We start from the raw sequence: 23,721 nt of genomic DNA, 5'->3' as shown, positions 1-23,721 counted from the left end.
GTACCCATCTTCAGGTTGGTGGGGAGCACGGTGAGGGGCCAGAGTGCAAGGTCCATCCAGGTGAGTTGTCAGCTTGTAAGTCCATTTGTCCCTGTTCCCAAGAGGAATGTCCAGCTCTTCTGTGTATCCTCTACTTAGGTGCTCAGCCGCCCCACCTGCAAGAAGAGGGCAGGAGCACAGGGATGTGGTTCTGAACCCTCAGAGACGTTGGCTGTCTGAGGGCTTCGAAAGGGGTCACACTAGGGAATCCCAATGCAGTTTTCCTTACATGGGTGGTTGTGGAGATCCTATTCCCACCCTGTCCTTCCTGCACCAGGGTTGCCAAGTAACTACACCTGTCCATGAAGGAGGAGGCTGCAAAGTACCTTCACCCTCTGGGAAGGGACCCAGAGGTCTGTGATATGCTCAGATTTGTGGGGCTTGAGTGGTGTGAAAACACATACATGTGGCTTTGAGGGGTCTGTTTGTATGTCCACCCTCACCGTCTCTATGTTCATAGCCTACCCTCTCACCTCAGACTAGGGCTGGAGGGGGCGAGACATTTGGGAGATCATTAGGTGAACCATGGTGAGTAGATTTGGGCTGCCTTTCAAGAGACCCTGGAGAGCTCTCCAGGTTCCTTCCTACCATAAGGTCACAGTGGGAACTTGGCCATCTGTGGCCCAGAAGAGGCCTTTAGCAGAACCTTGTCTCACTGGTACCTTGGCTTCAGACCTGCAGGCTCCAGAGCTGTGAACAATAAATCCCTTGTCTTTGTGAATACCTGGGCCAAGAAGACTCTGTGACAACAGTGTGAACTGCCTGAGACAGGATACAAGTGCTGCCCAGCAGTAGAGACATAGTTAAAGACTAACATGGCTTAGCTTCCACAGGAGCATAAGGGGAACATAAGTGAGCCCTGAGAGATACCAGATAGAACTGGACGAAGTCTGAACAGAGTGAGGGTCAGAGAGAATTTTAGACTCAACAAACCTCAACTTAATGTGATGACATTTGGGAGAATTCTATAGTGTCTGCATATTCTGGTCACACTGATCACACTGGTCACACTGGTCACATTGATCACACTGGTTACACTGATCATGCTGGTCACACTGGTCACACTGATCATGCTGGTCACATTGATCACACTGGTCACATTAATCATACTTGTCATACTGGTCACATTGATTATACTGGTCACACTGGTCACAGTGGTCACAGTGGTGACACTGATCATGTTGGTCACATTGATCACACTGGTCACACTGATCATGCTGGTCACACTGGTCACATTAATCATGTTGGTCACATTGATCACACTGGTCACATTAATCACACTTGTCACACTGGTCACATTGATCATGCTGGTCACATTGGTCACACTTGTTATAATATCACACTGCTCACATTGATCACACTGATCATACTAGTCACATTGATCACACTGGTCACACTGCCTTCACTGGTCACATTGATCATACTGGTCACACTGATCACACTGATCACGATCACATTGATCATAGTGTTCACATTGATCATGCTGGTCACACTGGTTACAGTGGTCACACTGATCACACTCGTCACATTGATCACACTGGTCACATTGATTACATTGGTCACATTGCCTTCACTGGTCACATTGATCATGCTGATCACACTGGTCACACTGGTCACATTGATCATGCTGGTCACACTGGTCATGCTGGCATCAGGCCTCAGCATAAAAGAGGCAGATAGTGAGACTATGGACAGCAGATCCATTACAATATGAAGAAGGATGTGAAGTCTGGAGTCAAAGGTCCCAGTGAGAGAGAGGGTGTGTCAGAACTGTGGGATCCACTTGGTAGAAGGGGTCATGACGGTTATACTTTATAGTCAACACTATGGGATTCAGAATCATTGTGGAAGCATCCCTCTGGGTGTGTCTGAGTTGGAGCTTGTAGAGTTAGTAGGAGTGGGGATATCCACTGTAAATGTGGGCAGTGGCGTCTGATGGACTCCAGACTGCACAGAGAGGAGAAAGCAAGCTGAACACCAGCATCTGTCTCTCTCTTCTTCCTCACCGTGGATGCCGAGTGACCAGCAAGCAGCCTCTTGCCCCTGCCACCATGCCTCCCTACCATGGCAGACTGACCCCTCTGTGAGTTGAAATAGACTCTTTCTGTAACATGCTTGTATCGGGTGTCTTGTCCCAGGACTGAACAAAGTCAACTAGTGCAGGGTTTCCCCACTTCACCCCTGCCTTGGCAGTGTAGGGTGCAAGCTCCACACTGGAGACAGCTTTCTGCTATCACAAGACAAGAACCAGCTGTTGTGGGCTGACTGAAATGTCCACAGCAGGCTCCTGTGTCTGAGCAGTCACAAAACATACAAGACTCAGGAGGCCTCTACCAAGGTGCTGGTAATTGCTTGGAGAAGCGCTTCAGTGGAGCTGCCTGCACACTGCATCCAGGGGCACTGCAATCCTGAGTCATCACTCACCAGGGTGGGATTGTTGGTGATGTAGCTGCCTTTGGGACACCCATGCCTGTGTAATTCCCCCTTCATGGTCTTATAAATAATCCAAATTCAACCCAGTGGCTCACCAAACGAGACTAGAGGGAAATTGTTTCTCTGGCCTGGCGAAATGTTCGTACATCTCTCTCCAAGCCCTGGATTCCTTTTGCCTGGAATTCCAGGTCTGAGTCTGGTTGAGCAAAGTGGTGAGCTTCCCTACCATTCTGCTGGCCCAGGAGAAAGCTCTCGTGCAGCCCCCGGGAGCAGGCTCGACACTCAAGGCAAGGCAATGAGCAACTGTGTGGTTATATTTCAGAAGAAGGGGGCCTTTGAGGAGAGGTCGCAAGTCAGGTTTCTTGTGTGTCTGTGCACTATCCTTCACGCTATGGTGTGTGGTTTTCTTGGAATAGGTTCCTTTTTGCTGAGTGGCAAAAGTGGCCGAGAAGTGCCGAGTCGTGAAACAGGCCGTGCGAGGGACTGTGCACAGACATAAGCATGCCCACCTGTTCTCCAGCTGTCTGGAGCTGCTGACTCTTCAAGGGCACCAGGTTACTGGGCCTCGGGAGAGACTCCAGGTGATGGATGTCTGAGAGAGGTACAAGGCTGGGACAGCTGCAGGGGAGGTCTGTTCTGAGGCAAGGCAGCCAGAGAGAGGAGACCACAGCTTTTCCCTTGTTGCAGCCCTTGTTGCAGCCTTGGATATGATGCTGCTCTTCTGCCAAAAAAGTAGGCAGAAGTGGGGAGGGAAAGAGGAATATTCTAGGTGTGTGGTATGTACAGGTGTGTGGAGGTTCGAGGACAACTTCAAGGTTTGCTCTTCAAGAGTCATGCATCTTGGTTCTTTGAAACAGGGACTCTCATTGACCTGGAACTCACCAACTAGGGCTACCCTGGCTGGCCAGCAAACCCCAGAGATACACTTGTCTTTGTCTTTTTGGTGCTGGGATTAGAAGTGTGTATTACCGGGCCTGCATTTTTGAAATATACCTTCTGGAGATTAAACTCAGGTCCCTAGGTTTTCAAGGCTATCATCTTACCAACTGAGCTATGCCCCAGCCTGAGATACACAGCTTTTAAAGCTACACTGTCTAAAACCCTCTTGTTGCCTGTTGTAAATATACACAGGACAAGAGGCTTATTGGACATGTCCCAAGTACCTGGTCAGTTAGGGCTCCCTAAGGCCTAGAACTCTTAGCCATACTAATTAGAGTCCCCACCAGGGGAGGCAAGCATCACCAAGACTCAAATGATGCTGCAGGCCACACTGCTGGGGAGTGTCATTCTTTCTGCTAGAAGCAGAGTGGACTGTGGGAAGGACAAGTGGGCACCGGGGTGACTTGGGCTTGAGGCTTAGTATCCTAAGCCATTCCACAGCGTGCCATGGCTGCTCCTTTTTATGCAATGGCTCCTCTTCCTTGTGGACTCAGTTGTCATCTGTATAGAAGAAAACATACCCTGTTTTGTCTTGACACATTGGAAATATTGTGTTCACACCCTCATCCCCCTCTCTTAAGACATCTCACGGATCTTCATGATTTTTGGTGATTTGATTCACATGTTCTAAACGACATGTATGTGTTGGGCACGTGTGTGTGAGCACCAACGTGGGGCCTCACCTCCTGCTGAGGCCAGGAGAAGGATCCTCTGAAATGTGGAATTACAGGCACTTGTGAGCCCCCTGACATGGGCGCTGGGATTGAACCTGGCTCTTCTTCAGGAGCTCAGGCCCTCTGAGCATCTCTCTAGCCTCCCTTCATGGTTTTGAAATCAGAAATGACTAGTAGTAGAATCATCAAAATGTGAGATCTGGGGGATATTGTCCGACGGCACAGACGGCCGAGCGCAGCAGGTCCCCTCGCGTGGTGAGTGTTGCCGCAGATTGTGTTTGAAAGTCATTGCTTCTTGTTTCCCATTCCTGTGTCGCCAGGGTGCAGTTTGCTGCAGCCAGAGAAGCCTTGGTGAGAAAACTTCGCTCTGAGGTCTAGGGGAAAGAAAATTGTTTGCAGATTTTAAGGAGGAGTCTTTGGAGGCCCAGAGAGATAGTGTTGTAGTTTATCAAAAGACACTCACTCACCAAGACCACAGAGACCGTCGTCGTCGTCATCATTGCAGAATGCATGAGGATTTTACTTATCCAACATGTTGGGGAACTCCCTCTCAGCATGCAGGCTGGAGGAGAGACCCAGAGCAAAGAAAGAACACACGTTTTATATCTTTGTAAGGGGTGGGCAGATCTAGGCATCAGGGTAGTTAGCTTATTTTAATTGGTGTAGCCAATAACCTTCTTAGGTTAGGCATTGGTTGGTTTGTATAGGGTGACTTTCATTTTGTCTGTCCTTGTGGTTTTTAGTGTGAGGTGGGGCAGGGGCACTGTTAATCTTGTTCTGGCAGCTGTAAACTTAGTCATTTTGACCGTTAAATCTATGTTTCTATATTTGTTTAGTCAGCCGGCTTCTTTATCTGGCTCTGTACTTGGCCTGCTAGTACAGTTTGGGAAGTCTTTTTGAAGGGGGAAGGTACTGGGTAGTCTTGAATTTATTTTGGATATTATGATAGTTAAAACAAAAACAAACAAACAAACAAACAAAACAGAAAAGCAACCCTAAAACTTTCCCAGAAACATCAGGGCCTCTTCTGTCTCCCGCTCATGTCAATGGTGGAAACTGGGAATCACTGTCCAGCTTGCTTTCAGACCACAGTCATGCATCTCTGTGGATCAGAGAGGTTCTCTAACGTGTTTATTTGCTCTTTCACAAAACAGAAAACCAGGGATAAGACAGATGAGGCAGCTCTCCTCTCTGTACCCCATAAACATTTAGTAAACATAGAAAACCCAGCACAGAGAAAGAAGATTTTTTTTTAAAAAGGATATTTTCTTTATTTACATTTCAAATATTATCCCCTTTCCTGATTTCCCCTCTGAAAAACACCCTCCCCCGATCACCTCCCCCCTCTCCCTTCTCAGCAACCTACCCACTCCTGCTTCCTGGCCTTGGCATTTCCCCACACTGGGACATAGAGCCTTCATAAGACAAAGGGCCTTTCCTCCCATTGATGTCCGACTAGGCCATCCTCTGCTGTATATGCAGCTGGAGCCAAGAGTCCCACCATATGTGCTCTTTGGTTGGTGGTTTATCCCTGGGAGCTCTGGGCATACTGGCTAATTCATATTGTTGTTCCTCCTAAGGGGCTGCAAACCCCTTCAACTCCTTAGGTCCTTTCTCTAGCTCCTTCATTGGTGAACTCAGTCCAATGGTTGGCTGAGAGCATCCATCTCTGTATTTGTCATGCACTGGCAGAGCCTCTCAGGAGATAGCCATACCAGGCTCCTGTCAGCAAGCACTTGTTGGCATCCACAACAGTGTCTGGGTTTGGTGATTGTAAATGGGATGAATCCCCAGGTGAGTCAGTCTCTAGGTGGTCATTTCTTCAGAAACACCCATGGAAGGGCTTACAAAGTGTGGAGTAGAGACTGAAGAAATGACCATCTAGTGAAGGAAGTTTTTAAACAGTGCATTGTGAGGCAAAGGAAGAGGGCAGAAAGACAGGAGAATATTTGAAAGCCAGGCGTGGACTTTGAGATCAACAACACTGTGGTCCTGCCAGAGAACAGAAGGGCCATCCCTTCCCACCCATGGGGATAAACGCTGGCCATCTTACACCAACCAGGGGCACTTGTAAGTCGGAGTACAGAGAAGCGTCTCCCGTGAGCAGCCAGTGCACACTGGCAAAGGGGCTATGGAGCAGAGCCAGCCGAGAGCATTACTGTGAAGCCTACTTAAGTTGCTTTTCTGAACCCATGCGGCAGGATAGGAGATTGGCCGACTTAGGAAATGTACTGGGGTGAATGAAACAAGACAGCTCCGGAAGAAGCCAGCTCCGCTCTCGGCACTCCGTGCTGACATAGGGAGAGATACCCTTGCACAGGTCAGCCTCTCTGGAGAGAAAGGTTAGGGGCATGTGAAAGCCCTTGAACCAGACTCACAGGACACAGTGACTTTATCAGGCAAGTTTTGAGAAAAATCTCACCCACGGGTGCATATGCACATGATCGGTCGCATCCTTGAGATGGCCAAGGGGTGAGATGGAAGCAGCAGATCCGTGGGGATGTCGGGCAATGGGACAGATAAGGCAGCAATCCAATTACAGAGATAATTAGCACCTCTGAGTTGCAAGCACCAAGTTTACAAGCGGACCTCACTGGAGGAGAGCTCACATTGCCCAGGGCACCGGACGCTTGCCTTCTGAGAGTCGGAGAGTGCCCTAGGCCTGGAGATGCCTGGTGTCCTGACTGAGCTGCTGCTCATGAGGACTGAGCTTTCCAAAGCGGCTGCCACCCTTCGGGAAAGATTACATTGCAAGTGGACAGAGCTTTAGAATGTGTCTAAGCTCCCCAAGGAACTGGATAATTGACTTTCTTTTGGCTCACTCCCACTTTAAAAATTGTTTATTTTGCAGCTGGAAATTCCATTTGTCCTAGGTCTTAAGGTGAAATTAAAATTCCGTTTAGGGACCGAGTATGCAGACGTGGGATTTCCACCTTCATTATGAAGGATTCTGTTCTTTGCTTGATTTTCTGCTGCCCTGGGCTCTGCTGTTTTGAGAGATGCTGTGAGGCTGTTTGGGAGGGAACCTGAAGCAGGATGGAGCAGCATGTCAGGACTCATGGCCTTCTGAATAGCAGCCAAAGAGCTCTCCTCTGTAGTCCTTCTGTGGGATCTTCCACCACGTTCACACCGGACCCTACCTAGGTGGTTGGCAAATGTCTATGGCAGACAGGGAAGCAAGCAATGCTGGTTTTTTTTTCCTGAAGACAAGCCATTTCATTGATTAAAAACATAATCCCACCCTGGTATTCTTGTTATTAGTTCCAATCCCCAGGAGACAGGTTCAGCCAAGAACTCAGCATTCTGGTGACATTCCTGACAAATGCTCATTGTTGGCTAAATTATACTGAGTACGTCAAGGATTACATTTAAATCTAAGTCAAGTGTGCAGCATCAGGGGCAACTGGACAGGCTTGGAGGGTGGCTCAGTAAAGCACTTGCTCTAAAGGCATAAGAATGTGAGTTCAAATCTCCAAAACCTAATTAAAAATACCAACAGTGTGAGCATGGGGTCCCAACAGCAAGATGGGAGCAGAGACAGGCAGATTCTTGAAAGCTAATGGGCAAGGTAGCCTGGCCAATGTGGTAAAGTTGCAGGTCAAGGAGAGGCCCCATCTCAAACATAAGGTAAGAGGTGCCCAGAGACTAACAGCCTAGATTATCTTCTGCACCTGTATACGCACACACCACACACACATACATGTATGCGCACATGTGTACGCAAGCACACGCATGCATGTGCACATGGACATGGACATGCAGCTGTCTCTCTTCCTGGGAGGTATCATAGTAGAAAATCCTTCAGAAGTGGGACCCTGTGCCTAAACCTCGCATTCATGCTGCTGTGTCTTGGCAAAAAACAAAAACAAAAACCTTTCTCAGAGTGGCCTCAAAGGTGTGAACTAGCCACATTTATCACAGCTAAGCACCATCCATTTCAGTGGCATCCTACTGACACCCTCTGTCATTTAAAGGCCGGTGAGACTAGTACTCTGTGTCTGACATACAAATACGGCTAATCCAAGCAGAGCACACTCTGACCTTCAAGGGGCATGAGGCATGAAAGATGGGTTGTCTTGGGGATACTGGTGGGTTGAGCATCTATTCTCAAGCTGTGGGTTGCAGATACTTACAACTTATAACAGTAGCAAAATTACACTTAGGAAGTAGCAACAAAGTAATTCTATGGTGGGGGTTGCTACAACATGAGGAACTGTGTTAAAGGGCGGCAGCATTAGGAAGGCTGAGAACCGCTGTGCTGTGCCCTGGAGAGATCTTCTGGCTGGTCACAGAGTGAAGCCTTTCCCTTCTGATCACCACTGATGCCTTTTAAGAGCCATGAACACAACACACTGTTAAGATGAGCCCTGTTGCCAGGGCTGCAGACAATCTACCCTTTCCTACGTTTGTAAGAGTTGTTTTCATGGTTCAACCAAAGAAAAATCAGTAAGTATGCCCCCAACTGGTAGACGCTTGTGGTGGAGATGGTGGCCTCCCACAGCTGTTTTCTAGAAACAAATGGAAGCAAAGGTACTTTGTGTGAACAAATTCTGAAACTGAGGCCGGTGGCATTCTCGGTGCCCTGCCGCTGCGCTGGATGACCCAGTTTTGATCCCAGCACCTGCATGGTGGGAGGGAAGCACTAGCTCCTTCAAGCTATCCCCTGATCTGCCCATGAATGTCATGGGGTGCACATTCACACGCATTCACATATACAGTACAGTCACACACTCACACATACACACACAAACACATACTCACACACACACTCTCACACATTCACATGTACAGTCACACACTCACACATACACACACATACATATACATACACATTCTCACACACATTCACACAGAGTAGATAATAATATTCTTTTTTGTTTTTTAATTCTGAAAGTGAGCAGCATTTCTGTGGAAGTCCGAACACTTGCTCTAACTTTGTGCTCAAAATGTCTTAAAAGACAAGGACATTGTCCGTAAGGCACAGAAAGGCTTTCTCCCCACTCCTCAGTGCTGGGTAGAGACCAACTCCTCTTTCTCAGCAGCATTGGTGGGGGGCGTGTCCTCCTCCCCTGTAAGCAGCCTGCTCACCCACCTCACATTTGTTCCGCAATATCAGCTCTCTAAGGACAGGGATCTAACCATGACCTTTCACCTCTCTGTGGCCCCTTCCAGTACAAGGCGCATGGATAATTCCAACACAAGGCTGGCTGTGCAAATGGAAAGAGACCCAGGTAAGCACTTTTTATATTCTTTCAAACTGTGTTTCTTTTGTTAGGCAGATAGATACCAAAGAAGGTGTTAAGTACGGTCTATGCTGCCATGACAGAGGCTCCATAAATACACTGACTACAAGGCATAACTGGGCAAGTAGGCCCATCAATCCCCTCCCCCAGGGTTGCTTTAGAAATATGCTAAGTTGGTAGGTGACTGTTTCCAGTTACCCCATGAGCACGTATTAAATTCTTCGTGTAGATCAGACTTTAAACCTTAGAGCTGGTCTCTAAGGAAAATATCCTTTGAGCTGGGAATGGTTACACGTGCCCGTAAGCCCCAGCATTCAGGAAACAGGTACACGAGGGCCAGAAACTCCAGACCAGCCTAGGTGGCATAGTGGGGCCCGGTCTTTATAAAGAAACTAAACCATGGCCCTGTATTGGCCTTTATATTAACAAACCACTGCAGGAGTGAGCATGAAGAACTCATCAGAAACTCTGCTCAACATGGAGCAGTGGAGTTACCTGATAGAGAAATCCTTTGACTTTTCTTTCTATAGTTGATCTCATTTTTAGCCATTTTGTCTCTTACCAGAATGTCAATTTAAAGTGTGATTTTATTTAAGGTGGACATCTGCATAGGCCTCATCCTTGTCTCTAGAAAGAACAGGTTCCTTGCTTCCTCCTGGGATCTGGAATCCCAGGGCTGACATGAAGCTGCAGCTGGCTGTCACCACCACTCAGTATCACCCAAGCATCAGACCACAGGTCACCAGCCCCTGTAAAGATCAGACACAACATCTGGAAATCAACTACCAAATGCATCCCGCTCTCCCCTGTGTAAATCCCACATACAGAAGTGAAGCTGTCTTTATCAGGACCATCTATACTGAGACTGCATAAGCACACGTAGCATAAAATTGGAATTTTAAGTGTGGGAGCACTGCAGTGTCAGGCTTATTATTTGTGAGACTTTCTGTCAGGGTGTAGGGGAAGGAGAGGAAGAGGGACAGTCGCTGGCAGGCAGCCGTGAGATTGAGTGACACATCAGGATTATTACGTTAGGCACACGGACAGCCTCAGAAACACATCCTGCATCCAGCTAGCCATAATGTCTCATTTTCCCTAATTATACAGACGCATGGGCAGAGTGTACTAAGAATACATCCTGAGCCACATTTCTATGTTTACTTATTGTGTTTGAGTATAGGACCATGTACACAGTAAGAAGGGCTAATTCTCATTTGGGGCTCTCTTTAAAAGTACAGGGAACTGATGGTAGCCCCTAATCAGTGTCTTCCGTGCCAGCCGATTCATCACAGACACTGCATATGGAGCAGGCTGGCAGGCTGGTACACGGAGACATCTTATCAGCAATTCTCTCTGTCAATCATAAACAACTTATCGATGTCTCAGCTTATCACTTCAGCTCCAGCGCTGAATCAGGGGCTCAGTGTCTGATAGTTGCCCCCACGAGTCTCTTAGCAACAGCCTGGTGCTCCTCCCCATATAATGCTCAGAGATATCTCCATGATGAGGCCAGCCTCGAGCTCTGTTAACCATGGGTGCAGAGTGAGGGTGCAGCCTTTGTGGATGACCTCATAGAGCTTGTCTCCTCTCTGGTAAACAACACACAAGAAGTCTTGAGTGAAGCTCCATGCCGGCCTGGCTATTCAAAGGTTTCCTGCTCCTGCAGTCAAGGTCCTGGAGTTTCTCTTTGGCCTTCCCAGTTCTCCTTTGGCCTACCTAATTAATCACGTATGAAAAGGAATACCCCGTTTGTCCAGTCTTCCCTTGAAAGGCTTATAGCCCTCATCTTGAGGCAGCCAGAGAGGGAGAGCTGCAGTCAGAGTCTGGAGGAAAACCATGGAAATGCAGCACATACCTCAGTTTACCCATCCACAAATAACCCTGTCCTTCTACCAGGAAGTGGGGCATCCTCGTTCCATCTCCTTCCAGCACCCTTCCGTCTCCCTTTCTCTCCCCATCCATCTGACCGAGTGTTGAATGTTAACCAATGAGCAGCCATTAACAGAATCTAACCCTGGTTGGGACATAGAAGCAACTCTCTCAGTTCCTACTAGAGAAGCACAAATGGACAGCCACTGTGGGAATGGTGGACCCAGAGCCAGGTTTTACTGAAGAGGAGTGTAAAGTTAGTTTTGCTTCGTGATGGTTTTACTCATAACTATGCACAGTGAGACAGCCCCAACGTTCTTCTGTATACAAGGAAGCCAGGGAGCATTTGAGACAGGACATGATAAGTAGAGAAGGTATAGGCCTAGAGTTCAAAAGTGTGTGTGTGTGTGTATGTATGTATGTACATGTGTGTACATGTGTGTGTGTATGCATGTGTGTATATGTATGCGGGTGTGCCTGGTGCATGTGTGTGTATGTATGCTTGTGTGTACATGTGAGTGTGTGTGCACATGTGTATGTACGTGTATATATGTATGCACATGGGTGTGATTGTGTGTGTGTGTGTGATTTGTGTGTGTGTGTGTGATTTGTGTGTGTGTGTGTGTGTGTGTAGGCAAGAACTATTCTTCAAAAGTCATCTGACTTTGTTTTTTGAGTCAGGGTCTTTCAGTGGACTGGAGCTAGCTCAGTGAGCTAGGGTATCTGGCCAGAGAACCCCTGAAATCACCTCCCTCTGTTTTCCTGGTGCTGGGATTACAAGTGCTTGTTACTACAGTTGTCTTCTTAAAAACATGTGTTCTGTAGGACAAACTTGGGTCCTCAGTCTTGCACTGCAGGCACTGCCAGCCCCCAAGGCCAGAGTGTCGAGCCCAACACAGGATTATGTAAATCATCTGCATTTAGGCAACAATGTATCTGTCTAAAGGTTACATCAGGGTCTAGAGGGAAGGCATAGGAGGTCTCAGTATAATCCACCAAAGCAGGTGGAAACTGGTGCTGCTGTGTACATAAAGACCAGCCTCACTCAGAGGGCAGCACACCGTTTCAGGGTCTGAGCATGAGCTGAGCATACGATGGTGTACTTCTCATCCCGCCCGTCCTCAGGGAGTGATGACAACAACCTCAACTCCATCTTCTACGAGCACCTGACTCGGACCCTGCAGGAGTCGCTCTGTGGAGACCTGGTGCTTGGCCGCTGGGGCAACTACAGTTCTGGTGACTGCTTCATTTTGGCCTCGGATGACCTCAACGCCTTCGTCCACCTGATTGAAATCGGAAACGGTCTCGTCACCTTTCAGCTTCGGGGACTGGAGTTCCGAGGTAGGAGTTTCTTTCTTTGACTCAGTGTGTAGGGTTAAGCATCAGCCCAGTGGATTGGGCTAAGTGTCATCAGGCAGAGAGCACTGCTTAGAAACCTCCTTCAGGGGTGGGGAGATGGCTCAGTCACTAGAAGCATGTACTACTCTTGCAGAGGACCCAGATTGTGGGGCTCACAACCAATTGAGTTCCAGAAGGTCTGATGCTTCTTGGCCTTTGTGGGTCCCTGAACTCTCATGTGCACACTCACACACATACTCACAAATAAAAACAAAGTAAATATTTTAAGAAAAAAAAAACCCACCATGAGCAAAAGACTCGGGGACTGTTCTGCTGCGTGGGAATCCAGGCATTCTCTACTCTCGACCAGGCGTTCTGACAGAAGCCCACCCCAGTCAGCTAGAGAAGCAATGACACCTTCTGATCTACCCCCTGCTCTCTGATCCACCCAGAGGGAGCGTCCTCACCACTGTGGGCAAAAGCCATCCCTGCTGATGTGCCTTCTCCACCCCGGTGGACTGTGTCCTCTCAAACCCAGAGCCCCAGTAAGCCCCTCCTCTCTTAAGTTGAGTTAGCCAAATTATTTTACCATAGCAGTGAGCAAAGTAATTAATGCAATAACAGCTCAGAGTGAAGTGGTAGACAAAAATAACCAGGCCATGTTTCCCTGTGTTATGGTGACAGAGAGACATGGTTTGCTGGGAACCAATGTCACCACAACATATTGGATTAAATTTTAAAAGAGGTTCCTGCTGGGCAGTGATGGCACATGCCTTTAATCCCAGTACTCAAGAAGCAGAGGCAGACAGATCTCTAGTTTCGAGGTCTACCTGGTCTACAGAGTGAGTTCTGAGACGGGGCTACACAGAGAAACTCTGTCAGAAAAATGAGGAGCTCCTAGGAGTTTCCTGTGTTCGTTGCTTTCTCTTTTTCCATCAACCACAGTGGGAACGCCACTTGCCTGTAAGATTGGGACAGTCACAATGTCTTGAGGGACAAATGGCGGCTGATTTACCTGGATCCCATACCTTCCTCTACAGTAGATTTTCTTTGACCTAGTAAGATCATAGTTTTAAACACAGAGACTTCAAAACACCATAGCTGAACAAAATTGAAGTTCTGGGGAAGAACGCAGTTGACCCCAAAGGACTGTTATTGGATTTGTTTCTCTTTGCCGCGTATTCCAGTATCCCCCACGGAGGCCAGCTTCCTCCTTGGGAGTGTTCTGGACCTCTTCTCCCTCATTCTAGTTTGCTTGCGAATTCCTGGTCTTCTGAAAGATCGGGTTTTATTTTGGTCAAATTTAAACTTCTTTGGCACTGCCTGGGGACAGTCAAAGAGAGCACCCACAGAGATAGAGTTCTCTCCCCCTCTCTCCCTCTCCCTCTCCCCCTCCCTCTCCCCCTCCCACTCCCCCTCCCTTCATCCCTCTCCCCCTCCCCCTCTCCCCCCCCCCCTTCTGGTAAGCTACTGAGGAAGCCAGTAGAAGGAATGGGACCTATGTGCACACTCGCAGCTTCACAGCTGATTCTTCTTCCTCCAACTCCCTCTTTCTCTCCCTCCCTCCCTCTCTCATATCAGGGATCAAACACAGAATTACATGCATGCCACTGGGCTATAGTTTTTTAGGAAGAAGGAAATCTACCAGAGAAGGAAGCCAGAAACCTGGGGTCATGGGGAAGAGAGTCTCTGTCTTCCCCCTCCCAAACCCTAGCTGGTGAAGAGTTGCATCATGTTAACAGGAGGTCCTAGTGTCAAGCTACAGAAATCAACCCAGGTTAACACAAGAGAAGAAGGCTTTATGGGAAAATGCATCCAGGAATGAAGATTATCCTGAGCAGCATGGGGCAGGTGTCTTGTGGTTTTGAGAGAGTCCAACATCTGAAGTCACACAGCAGGAACTGGAGAAATGCTCAGGGGTTAGAGCACTTGGTACTGTTACCAAAAAACTTGAGTTCAGTTCTCAGCACCAGCTCCAGGGGTCTGCTGCCCTTTGCTGTCTTCCGTGAGCACTTGCATACACAGGACGCATGCACACACAGCACACACACACATACAAACTCACATATACATACACTTACACATGTGCACACATATAACTTTTAAAGTCACAAGGCAGCTGCAAGGACCCAGGACTGCCCCCCCCCCCCCGTTACTGAAACACTGGATGCTGCTGTCCCCAGAGAGTAGATAAATAGCCTCTACCACCACTTCTCCTCCTGAGTGCTCCCCTGTTGGTCACCTTGCCTTTCTGTCTTGCTGTGCTGTCAACTTAGTCAGAGTCTGGGTCAAGTGCACCAGATACCCTTTGACCAAAGTCACGGTCACATACAAGTGATCTGGGTCAAAGGGTATCTGGTTTCTCATTTCTTATCATGAGAGATGACCCCTGAGATGTCCATTGTGGGTATATCAGTTAGAGAAAGGCCAGCTGCTCTAGCAATATGGCTGAGTACTATGTCCATGGCACAATGTGCTTTCGCTCTGCAGACGTGGAGGTTGACCAGAGTAACTGTGGCAGGACACAGAGCAGCTCCAATTAACACGACCGAGCGTCACAGCAGATGTGTCTTCGTGCACTGCCTTCAAGGGTCAGTGTGGAGCCTAACAGAAAGTGGAGGAGAATGGGGAAGTCATTCCAGGCCAGGCCTTAGCACGGAACAGGCCATGTCCCTCTATGTCTTATGGTCCCTATAGAAGTGACTTGAGTACCTAGAGAGCAAGCAGAGCTCTTGTTAGATTGTCCCATCCTTCTGGTAGCCAAGTGACCTTGGCAGGTCAGATGGCTTAGCCATTTCTGTGAGCAAGCATGAGTCACTGTGCCTCTGACTGCAAGGGCGCCCACCCCTCCAGGAGCCTGTAAGTTAATTAATTATTCAAGGGTTCACAGGTGAATATCAGCTGAAACAGCAAGCCAAGGAAATAGACAATGCACATGAGAGAGCCAACAGGGCAGTGGCCCTGAAAAGCTATTGACTGCCTGAGGGATGGACAGAGGCCAAGGAGCCAATAGTCAGGCCAGGTGGAGGAGCAAACAGACAGGGCATCGGATTGCTCAGCCAATAGTCAGGCTTCAGACAGTTCTGAAGGCGAGGGGGAGGAGCAAACAGGACATCGGATTGCTCTTTTACAAGATGCCTGAGGACTTGGGGCTCAGGACAGAGCACCTTGAAGGTGGCAGCTACCCCACAGAAGAGGCATCCTCCTCCCTCCCAAGGAAGATGAAGAAGGACCCTGAGCTCACAGCTAGCTCAGGGTGCAGTGGGCAACCATGTCGCTCCCTGTCTGGATACTGCCTGTGGGGTACTTGATTCAAATCTGTACTGCAGCATTGACTTGGTTCACAGACAACTAGTTATTGAAGTCTTATCCCTCTGGTTTCTCACTCAGCCTTCTGAGAGCTCCATGCCACTTTCCTAATTGGAAAAACCAGTCTGCTTTCACATCTGCTTCTTCAGTGGACCTCCCGAGGGACTCGGCTTTACAGAGCCTCGGGTTCCCTTCCAGAGCCTCACTGAGACTCTGAGCTCCTCTGCATCTTTGGCAGTCCATCGGTCTTAAAGACACAATGGTCGCCACCTTAGGGTATACCTGGGAGGGAGCTGGAGTCTTTTCTATGCTACATTTGGCATAACTTCTCTTGAAAAGCAGGTGGCTCTGTGTCTAACCCAGGACTCAGAAATATAGTTGGCCTCAAGGGAGCAAGGAAACAGTGGTCAAATCCCTGTCATGGTGCCTGTCACTGCTGGTGTGGGATGACACTAATCTGTCACTGTTGGTGTGGGATGACACTAATCTGTCACTGTTGGTGTGGGATGACACTAATCTGTCACTGTTGGTGTGGGATGGCACTAGCCTGTCACTGCTGGTGTGGGATGGCACTAGCCTGTCACTGCTGGTGTGGGATGGCACTAGCCTGTCACTGCTGGTGTGGGATGGCACTAGCCTGTCACTGCTGGTGTGGGATGGCACTAGCCTGTCACTGCTGGTGTGGGATGGCACTAGCCTGTCACTGCTGGTGTGGGATGGCACTAGCCTGTCACTGCTGGTGTGGGATGACACTAGCCTGTCACTGCTGGTGTGGGATGGCACTAGCCTGTCACTGTTGGTGTGGGATGGCACTAGCCTGTCACTGTTGGTGTGGGATGGCACTAATCTGTCACTGGTATCAGGCAGGCACCAGCCCTCCACTGTCCTGGGACTTGACACCAGATGAATGGGCTGAGTGGGGAATCGGGTACAAATGTTGGAATGCATGAAAGCTTACTGAGTCTATGGGTGACAACTTTAAAGGGGCATGTGAAGACTACAGTATGGTTTCCCCTAAGCCACACTGGCATTCTAAGTGTGAGCATGGAAGGCAGGATGGGAATAACCAAAGGAAAAGTAAGCCGAGGACAGGAAGCTCCAAGTCCTTACATGTTCAAGGGTGTTACAGAGGTTACGGTGCTTGGCCAGGCTAAGAAAGGAGCAAAGCAAACAAATGGGGGAAGAGGAAACAGGATCCCAGGACTGCACTGGGGATCTGTTTGCCCTGAAGGGGGTGGTGACCACTGGAGTTGATGTACTAGAGGAGACAGGGTGCTCTGGGCTGCTACTGAGAAGGAGGCAAGTTTTGATAAGCACATTTAGGGTTGTTACTGTGAATAGAAAGGGGAGGGCAGCAGAAGATGAGAGGAAACGAGGGAGGGAAGGAAATAGAAATGGAAAAGGGAGGTGAGGGGGGGATGGGATGGTGGAAGAGGAGGAGAGGGAAGAAAGGAAAAAGGAAGGAGAGAGGAAGAGAAGGGAGAGGAGGGAAGGGAAGGAGGGGAAAAGAGGGAGAGAAGGAGGGAGAGGAGGAAGGGACATGAAGGAGGGGAGGAGGGGGAAGGAGGGGAGGAGGGAGGGAAGGACGGAGGGAAGGAGGGAGATGAGGAAGGGAGATGAAGGAGGGGAGGAGGGAGGGGAAGGAGGACAAAAGACAAGAAGGAGAGAGGGGAGGAGGAAGAGGGAGGGGAATGGAGGGGGAAAGGAGGAGGGAGGGAAAGGAAGACAGAAGAGAAAAAGGAGGGAGGGGAGGAGAATGGAGAGAAGGAGGAGGGAGGGAGGGAGGGGGTTAAATAAGGAAAGACTGAGGTAAGGATTGTCTAAACATTTTTCAAGTCTATTTGTTATTAAAATTTTAAATCTCATTTTCTCAGACTCCCTTCAGATTTTAATGTGGTCCCACCCTGCAGGCCGTTCTCTCTGCTCAGCATCTTGGTGAGCCTTGCAGAAGGGACACTGAAGGTACAGTAGGGATGTAGCGACCCATTCCCGTTGGAGCTAGAAAACAACTAAAAGCAAGATTTACGCTCCTGTCTGTGGGAGATGTTATCAGCCTTCTCACGGTTTGGCTGACCCCATAATCACTGGCCCGTGGGGACGTGTGAAACTAGCCCTGTAGCCTAATCTCACTCACAGCTGATCCAACTCAAAGTTTTATCTTAGCTGGAGATCCACACACAGCCCTCCCACTAATATTAAAACTCTGTAGAATTCTCTTCGTCTTGGCAACAGTTGACCCTTCATCATGGCTTTATGGTTTATGTCTGGATAGCTTGAGGGGTCTTCTAACTCCCTGGGTCCCAGACTTCATCCATAAAAACAGAATGTTGTCTCCAGTGGACGCTCGCACACATAATTTCCTTCCTTTCTGAGTAGGGAAGCCTAAGGCTTGCTGGTGTGTTTGGCAGGTCTAGGTGGACAGGGTGTGTCCCTCAGCGCTAGCAGAGTCCCCACCACCTTGGAGTCCTGCACTCAGGAAAGCCCTGTGAGGAGGAGGCAGTTTGGAATGACCCATGACCTAGGAAGGCCTCCTCCTCAGAGTCCAGTCGGTTCCCCTGCTCTTCTGGCCTAGAAGTGGAGTGAGTGCAGGGAGGACTTTCTCTCCGCGATGATTACAGACTTACGCATTTCAGCATTCATCGTGCATCAGGCTGCCTGGTGTGCACGGAAGCTTTGATTAACTCCACTTTTTATTTATTTTTATTTATTTATTTATTTTTTAGATTTTATTTATTATATGTAAGTACACTGTAGAAGTTTTCAGACACACCAGACAAGGGCACCAGATCTCACTGTGGGTGGTTGTGAACCACCATGTGGTTGCTGGGATTTGAACTCAGGATCTTCAGAAGAGCAGTCAGGGCTCTTAACCGCTGAGCTATCTCTCCAGCCTCCAACTCCACTTTTTAAATGTATTTGTGTGTAGGTGTGTGTACGTTTGTGTGTATAACATGCGTATGTTTGCACATGTGTGTATGACATTTGTGTGTGTACGTTTGCACACATTTATGACATGTGTATGTTTGCACATATGTGTGACATTCATGTGTGTTTGCACATATGCCTGACATTCGTGGATATGTTTGAACATGTGTATGACATTGTGGATGTGTTAGCACATGTGTGTGACATTCATGTGTATGTTTGTACACATGTGTGACATTCATGTGTATGTTTGCACATATGTATGACATTCATGTGTGTTTGCACATATGGCTGACATTCGTGGGTATGTTTGCACGTGTGTATGACATTGTAGGTATGTTAGCACATGTGTGTGACATTCATGTGTATGTTTTCACACATGTGTGACATCCATGGGTATATTTGCATACATACATGACATTCGGTGGTATGTTTGCACATGTGTATGACATTTTGAGTATATTAACACATGTGGGTGACATTCATGTGTATGTTTGCACATATGTGTATGAGATGTGTGTGTGTATGTTGTTTGCACATGTGTGTAGAGGCCAGAGGTTGACTCTGGGTGCTTTCTTCAGTGGCTCACCACATTATTATTTTTATTGTTGTTGAGACAGAGTCTCTCACTGAACCTGGAGTTTGGCGGTTTGGCTGGACTGGCTAGCCAGCAAGCTCCAGGCATGGTCCTGTCTCTACATCCAAACCTTGGGATTACATGTGTGAGGCACACACCTCAACATCTTGCCTCTTATGTGGGTGTTGAGAGTTGGGCCTCAGGTTCTCAAGCTCCTACAGCTCCCACTGTCACTGGCTGTCAGGGAATCTTGCATCTCACCGGAGGGTATTTAACTAGAGTAAGACACGAGTGTTTCATTCTAAGAGACCAGACCTCCCTGTCTGTGTAGGTCTGTGTAGGCTGGGAGTGAAAGGTCTCTCGGGGCTCAGGCATGGCCAGAAGACCAAAGTGTTACAGTTCTCTGAGGGGAAGCTGGAGCAAGGCAGGCTGCTGGGCTGTCACTGTCCCCAAAGTCAGTGGCAAGCAGTGGGACGAAGCAGTCAGCTAGGGAACAAGGTTGAGGCCACTTAGCAGGAAGTGACTGTGGTCAGGCCTGCCCACCCAGCTGGTTGGGCTGGGTTGGGGTCCAGCGACAGACGAAAGCTCTGGGAGAGAAAACTTCCCTGGTGTGTTACAGCTCAGTGAGACAAGCACTCTCCGATGATCTTTGTGAAATAGCTCGTGCACTTTATTCCTTGTGGGTAGATAAGACTGTATAAACATTTGGGGGTGGCTTGGGATCTAGAGGCTTGGTCTGAAATGTTAGGAATGCCTCATCTGCATGTGGAAACACTTCAGGTGTTGTCCGGATGTGACCACGGTCCTCTCAGTGGGGTGTCATGGTCACATGTTCCAGGACAGGAACCGGGTTGGGTATAGAATTAAAGGCCTATGGTTCTCAATTATGCGAGTTGCCTGGTGTTCCTGAATCTGCTCAACCTTACCACGCTTTCTGTGTGGTGGCACGGTCCACTGCCCCACACAGACCTTTCTATCCTAAAGAACACGTGGCTTTGAGGAGCTGCGGTGGATATGAGAACAGGGGGCTCTTACCTCTCTCACCTGCAGGACCAGGTGCGCCTGTGCATCCCATGAGACACCCGAACGTCACCTTTCTAAGTTGATTACAGCCACTTAAATGGATGTTGTCCAGAAACAAAATTTCACTGTGAAAAACAAGGGTGTTCATTTAAAGGCATCACAGCATGTTGAAAATCTAGTTTGTCCAGCACCACACCAGGAAAAGCTTGTTCTTAGGGCCGTATCTAAATGCTAAGTAAATTTCTGTGGACTCTACAGAATTAAAAAAAAAAAAAGTTATTAAAAACGCCTTTCTGTTGTGCTCAGAAAGCAAACGTTGTAAATCATTCTGACATACTTCATGTACTTTTGTGTTTTCTCCCCCTGTAGACTGGGCCAGTGTTGCTCAAGCTCTCAGCGTCATTGCTTAGAGTCGGCTGATCCAGTGTTGCTCAAGAGTGGGGCTAGAAAGTGCAGGAGAAACTGCTCATGAAAATAAGACTGTATGGAGCTTGGGAGTAGGAACTGTCGAGCTAGCAGGGGCCCTGGCTTTGGCTGTGCTGGGAGAGACCAGAGGTCACATCCAGACACTGCTGACATCACCAAGATCACTGAGCACGGCCATGTGGGTCCTGATATCAACTAAGGTTGTTAGGGTTAGTAGCCAAAGCGTTTACTAAGTCATCCCACTGGCACCGAGAAGCCATCTAGATTTTATCAGGTATAATTAACACTCTTTATAACCCAATTCAAATCAATACTAGTTCATGTCTTATTATCTACTTTTTGGTTGTTGTTACTTTGGTTTTGGGTTGTTGTTTTGTTTGAACTGGGGTCTGATGCAGCTCAGACCAGTTCCAAATTTACCACATAGCTGAGGAAGGCCTTGAACTCTTGGCACAACTGCCTTCACCTCCCAACCACTGGATTTCAAGCATGTCCCAACACATCTGGTTTTATGTTCTGCAGTACCAGGGCTGAAGCCCAGGACCTTTTACATGCTAGGCAAGCATTCTACCCGCTGAGCTACATCCTCAGGCTCTCGTTGCCTTTTTAATGAAGAAAGGTTTAGAAAGCCCAAGTTGGATCGCTTAGCTTAGTGTCATTTTGCTAGTGGTGGCTTGTGTAGGGTCTGGGCTGAAGCTGCCCTTCTCTTCAATGCTGTCTGGATCCCAGATACCCCACCATGGGTTCGTGCACTCTGTGACACCAGCCAAGGTTTCGCTAAATGGGTTCCTGTAGATTTCTAGACTAACTGCTTAGTCTTTTGATCCTATGTGCAGGGTGCTCTGGTCTCGTTGATTTTTAATGTATTAGATTCTGTACACTATCTCCACCATAGTAAGATCATTTTCAAACATAAATCTTTTAAAGGCATGGGCATGTCATCAGCATACAATCTCTATTTCCTTCCAAGTCTTTATGAAAATGTTGAAACTGATCCCACCCCATTCTTACTTGAAGTCCTTTGGAAGCATACCACAGTCTACAGCATGCCCTGGTCTCAGTGTGAGGTGGGGGTAGTCTAAGGTTAGGGCACCCTCTATGACACCTTCTCAGACAAAGAGTGGCTGGCAGCAGCATCGCTTGCAGAGCACCTCTCCATGGTAACCCTGCCCAGCAGGGATCTTGCTGCTCTTGGAACTGTCCCCTTGCCACCTCTCTGAGTCTCCTGTCTACTTTGCTGTCATCTACAGTTCAAAGCCATCCAGTGTTCAAACCTTGGGTCCGTAGGGTTAAGCAGAGACTCAGAACATTGGGAGAGAAGGTAGGTTCTCAGTGAGACAGCTTAGAACTTTCCAGCGCTAACACTAAGGCAGGCAAGCATATCTCGAACTGCTTGTCTGCCTAGGATGGAGAAACAAACCCTAGGCTAACAGAAGCCACTGTTCGAGGCAATCGGTGGCAGGCCAGCAGGATGACCCAGCACACAGAAGCACTGCTTTAGATCTAACAGCCTGGGTTGGATTCCAGGGCCCCACATGACAGAGAGAAAGAGCTGACTCTGGCTGGATGCTTTCTGAATTCTATATGCACACTGTGACACTGGAGTGCACCTCAAAAAAAAAAAGATAAATGTAAAAAGCCCCAATACAAATGAAGTAAACCAGAGGCCCAGCCTCAGATTGTAATCATTAGGTTAAGATGAACCCACGGAAGGGGTGGGGCAGTGTTGAATGACCTCCAGCCTACAGGAAAAACCTGAGACAAGAAATGCAGTGAGCTAATCCTCTCTGGTCCAAACCTAGCAAAAGCTATAGGGTCGCCCCCTGTGGTAAGTGCAGTTCGTGCTCTCCTCTTTCAGTCATCCTGAGTTTGAGGCCACATAGCACAGCCTTTAACTGAGGGCAGAGTTAAAGCCAACAGGAATGGAAGGTTAGGAATTCCTTCTTTTTCTTCTTCCCATGTTGGCTGAGAAGGTGGGATGCAGTTCTTGTCCACGTGGCTCGGGTTGACCTAAGCAGAATGCAGTTTTCATTCCCACCCCAAGATACTTTGTTCTTGACCCAGTTGGCCTGTCTTATTTTTCTTCCATGGCTTACATTATTGTCTTGCTATGATGTGTTTAAAAGCTTCCCTTCCCTCTGGTCTCCATTCTGTTATCTGTCTGGGAAGGTGCTCTAGGGCAGGTGTCTCTAACCTCAGGTTATCTCACCAAAGGCAGAGGGGATTCTCCAAATCTCCATCAACAAGTCTGTGACTACCATGAAAGCATATATATATCCCCAAAACAAAAACACAGAGAATATAGGAAAGTCAGAAAGATTGTGAACGGATAAACAGCCCAGTGCAGTGCACACACCTGAAGTAGAACCAGCATAGCCCACTTGGTGAGCACCAGGCCAAGATAGAGAGCTCTACACAGACACAGACAGACAGACACACACACACAGACACTCACACACACACACTCACACACAGACACTCACATACACACAGAGACACACACACAGACACACACACACACACTCACACACACAGACACTCACACACACACACACTCACACAGACACTCACACTCTCGAGCGCACACACACACACTCACACACACACACACACAGACACACTCACACACACACACACGGGATCGGGGGGCGGGGGGGGGGATGTGTGTACATGCCTGCCCATACCTGAAGAGTTGATTGTTATGAGAATCATAACTGTTTGGTAGGCCTGCTTCAAGAACAAATACCTGATTCAAGCACCTTAAAGAGACACCTCATGGGGCTAGACAGATGGCTCAATGACTAGGAGCACTGGCTGCCCTTCCAGAGGACCTAGGAATTCCTAGGTCAATTCCTAACACACGTGGCAGTTTAGAACTATCTTGTTACTCCAGTTCCAGACCATCTGATGCCCTCTTCTAACTTCG

The 23,721-nt window shown here is 48.3% G+C and overlaps 1 protein-coding gene and 1 long non-coding RNA gene across 8 annotated transcripts in view; one reads left to right on the top strand and one right to left on the bottom strand.

Moving 5' to 3' along the window:
* The window catches only part of Pcnx2 (pecanex homolog 2), a 146,829-nt gene that overhangs the window by 100,523 nt on the left and 22,585 nt on the right, over positions 1–23,721 (top strand). For all 5 annotated transcript variants that reach the window (XR_003947294.1, XM_011248395.3, XM_011248396.2 and 2 more), the window contains 2 exons: positions 9,258–9,316; positions 12,323–12,538. Coding sequence is in view for 4 of the 5 variants with exons in the window: in XM_011248395.3 (XP_011246697.1) it covers positions 9,258–9,316; positions 12,323–12,538 (275 nt within the window). In the remaining variant the exon portion in view is untranslated. The remainder of the gene's footprint in view (positions 1–9,257; positions 9,317–12,322; positions 12,539–23,721) is intronic.
* On the bottom strand, positions 6,915–23,642 carry Gm39284. 3 transcript variants are annotated; one of them, XR_879361.2, is made up of 4 exons: positions 23,480–23,642; positions 20,382–20,494; positions 9,891–10,077; positions 6,915–7,244 (listed from the first exon to the last, which is right to left on the bottom strand). It is a non-coding gene; the product is annotated as a predicted gene, 39284 (long non-coding RNA). The 3 variants fall into 3 exon arrangements; XR_003947617.1 differs by lacking the exon at positions 23,480–23,642 and adding an exon at positions 21,807–21,919; XR_003947618.1 differs by lacking the exons at positions 6,915–7,244; positions 9,891–10,077 and adding an exon at positions 14,721–15,139.

The sequence above is a fragment of the Mus musculus genome, chromosome 8, assembly GCF_000001635.26.
Source record: "Mus musculus strain C57BL/6J chromosome 8, GRCm38.p6 C57BL/6J".
NCBI lineage: Eukaryota > Metazoa > Chordata > Mammalia > Rodentia > Muridae > Mus > Mus musculus.
Note: the sequence above shows the minus strand (reverse complement) of the source record. Positions and strands in the feature narration are given on the sequence as shown.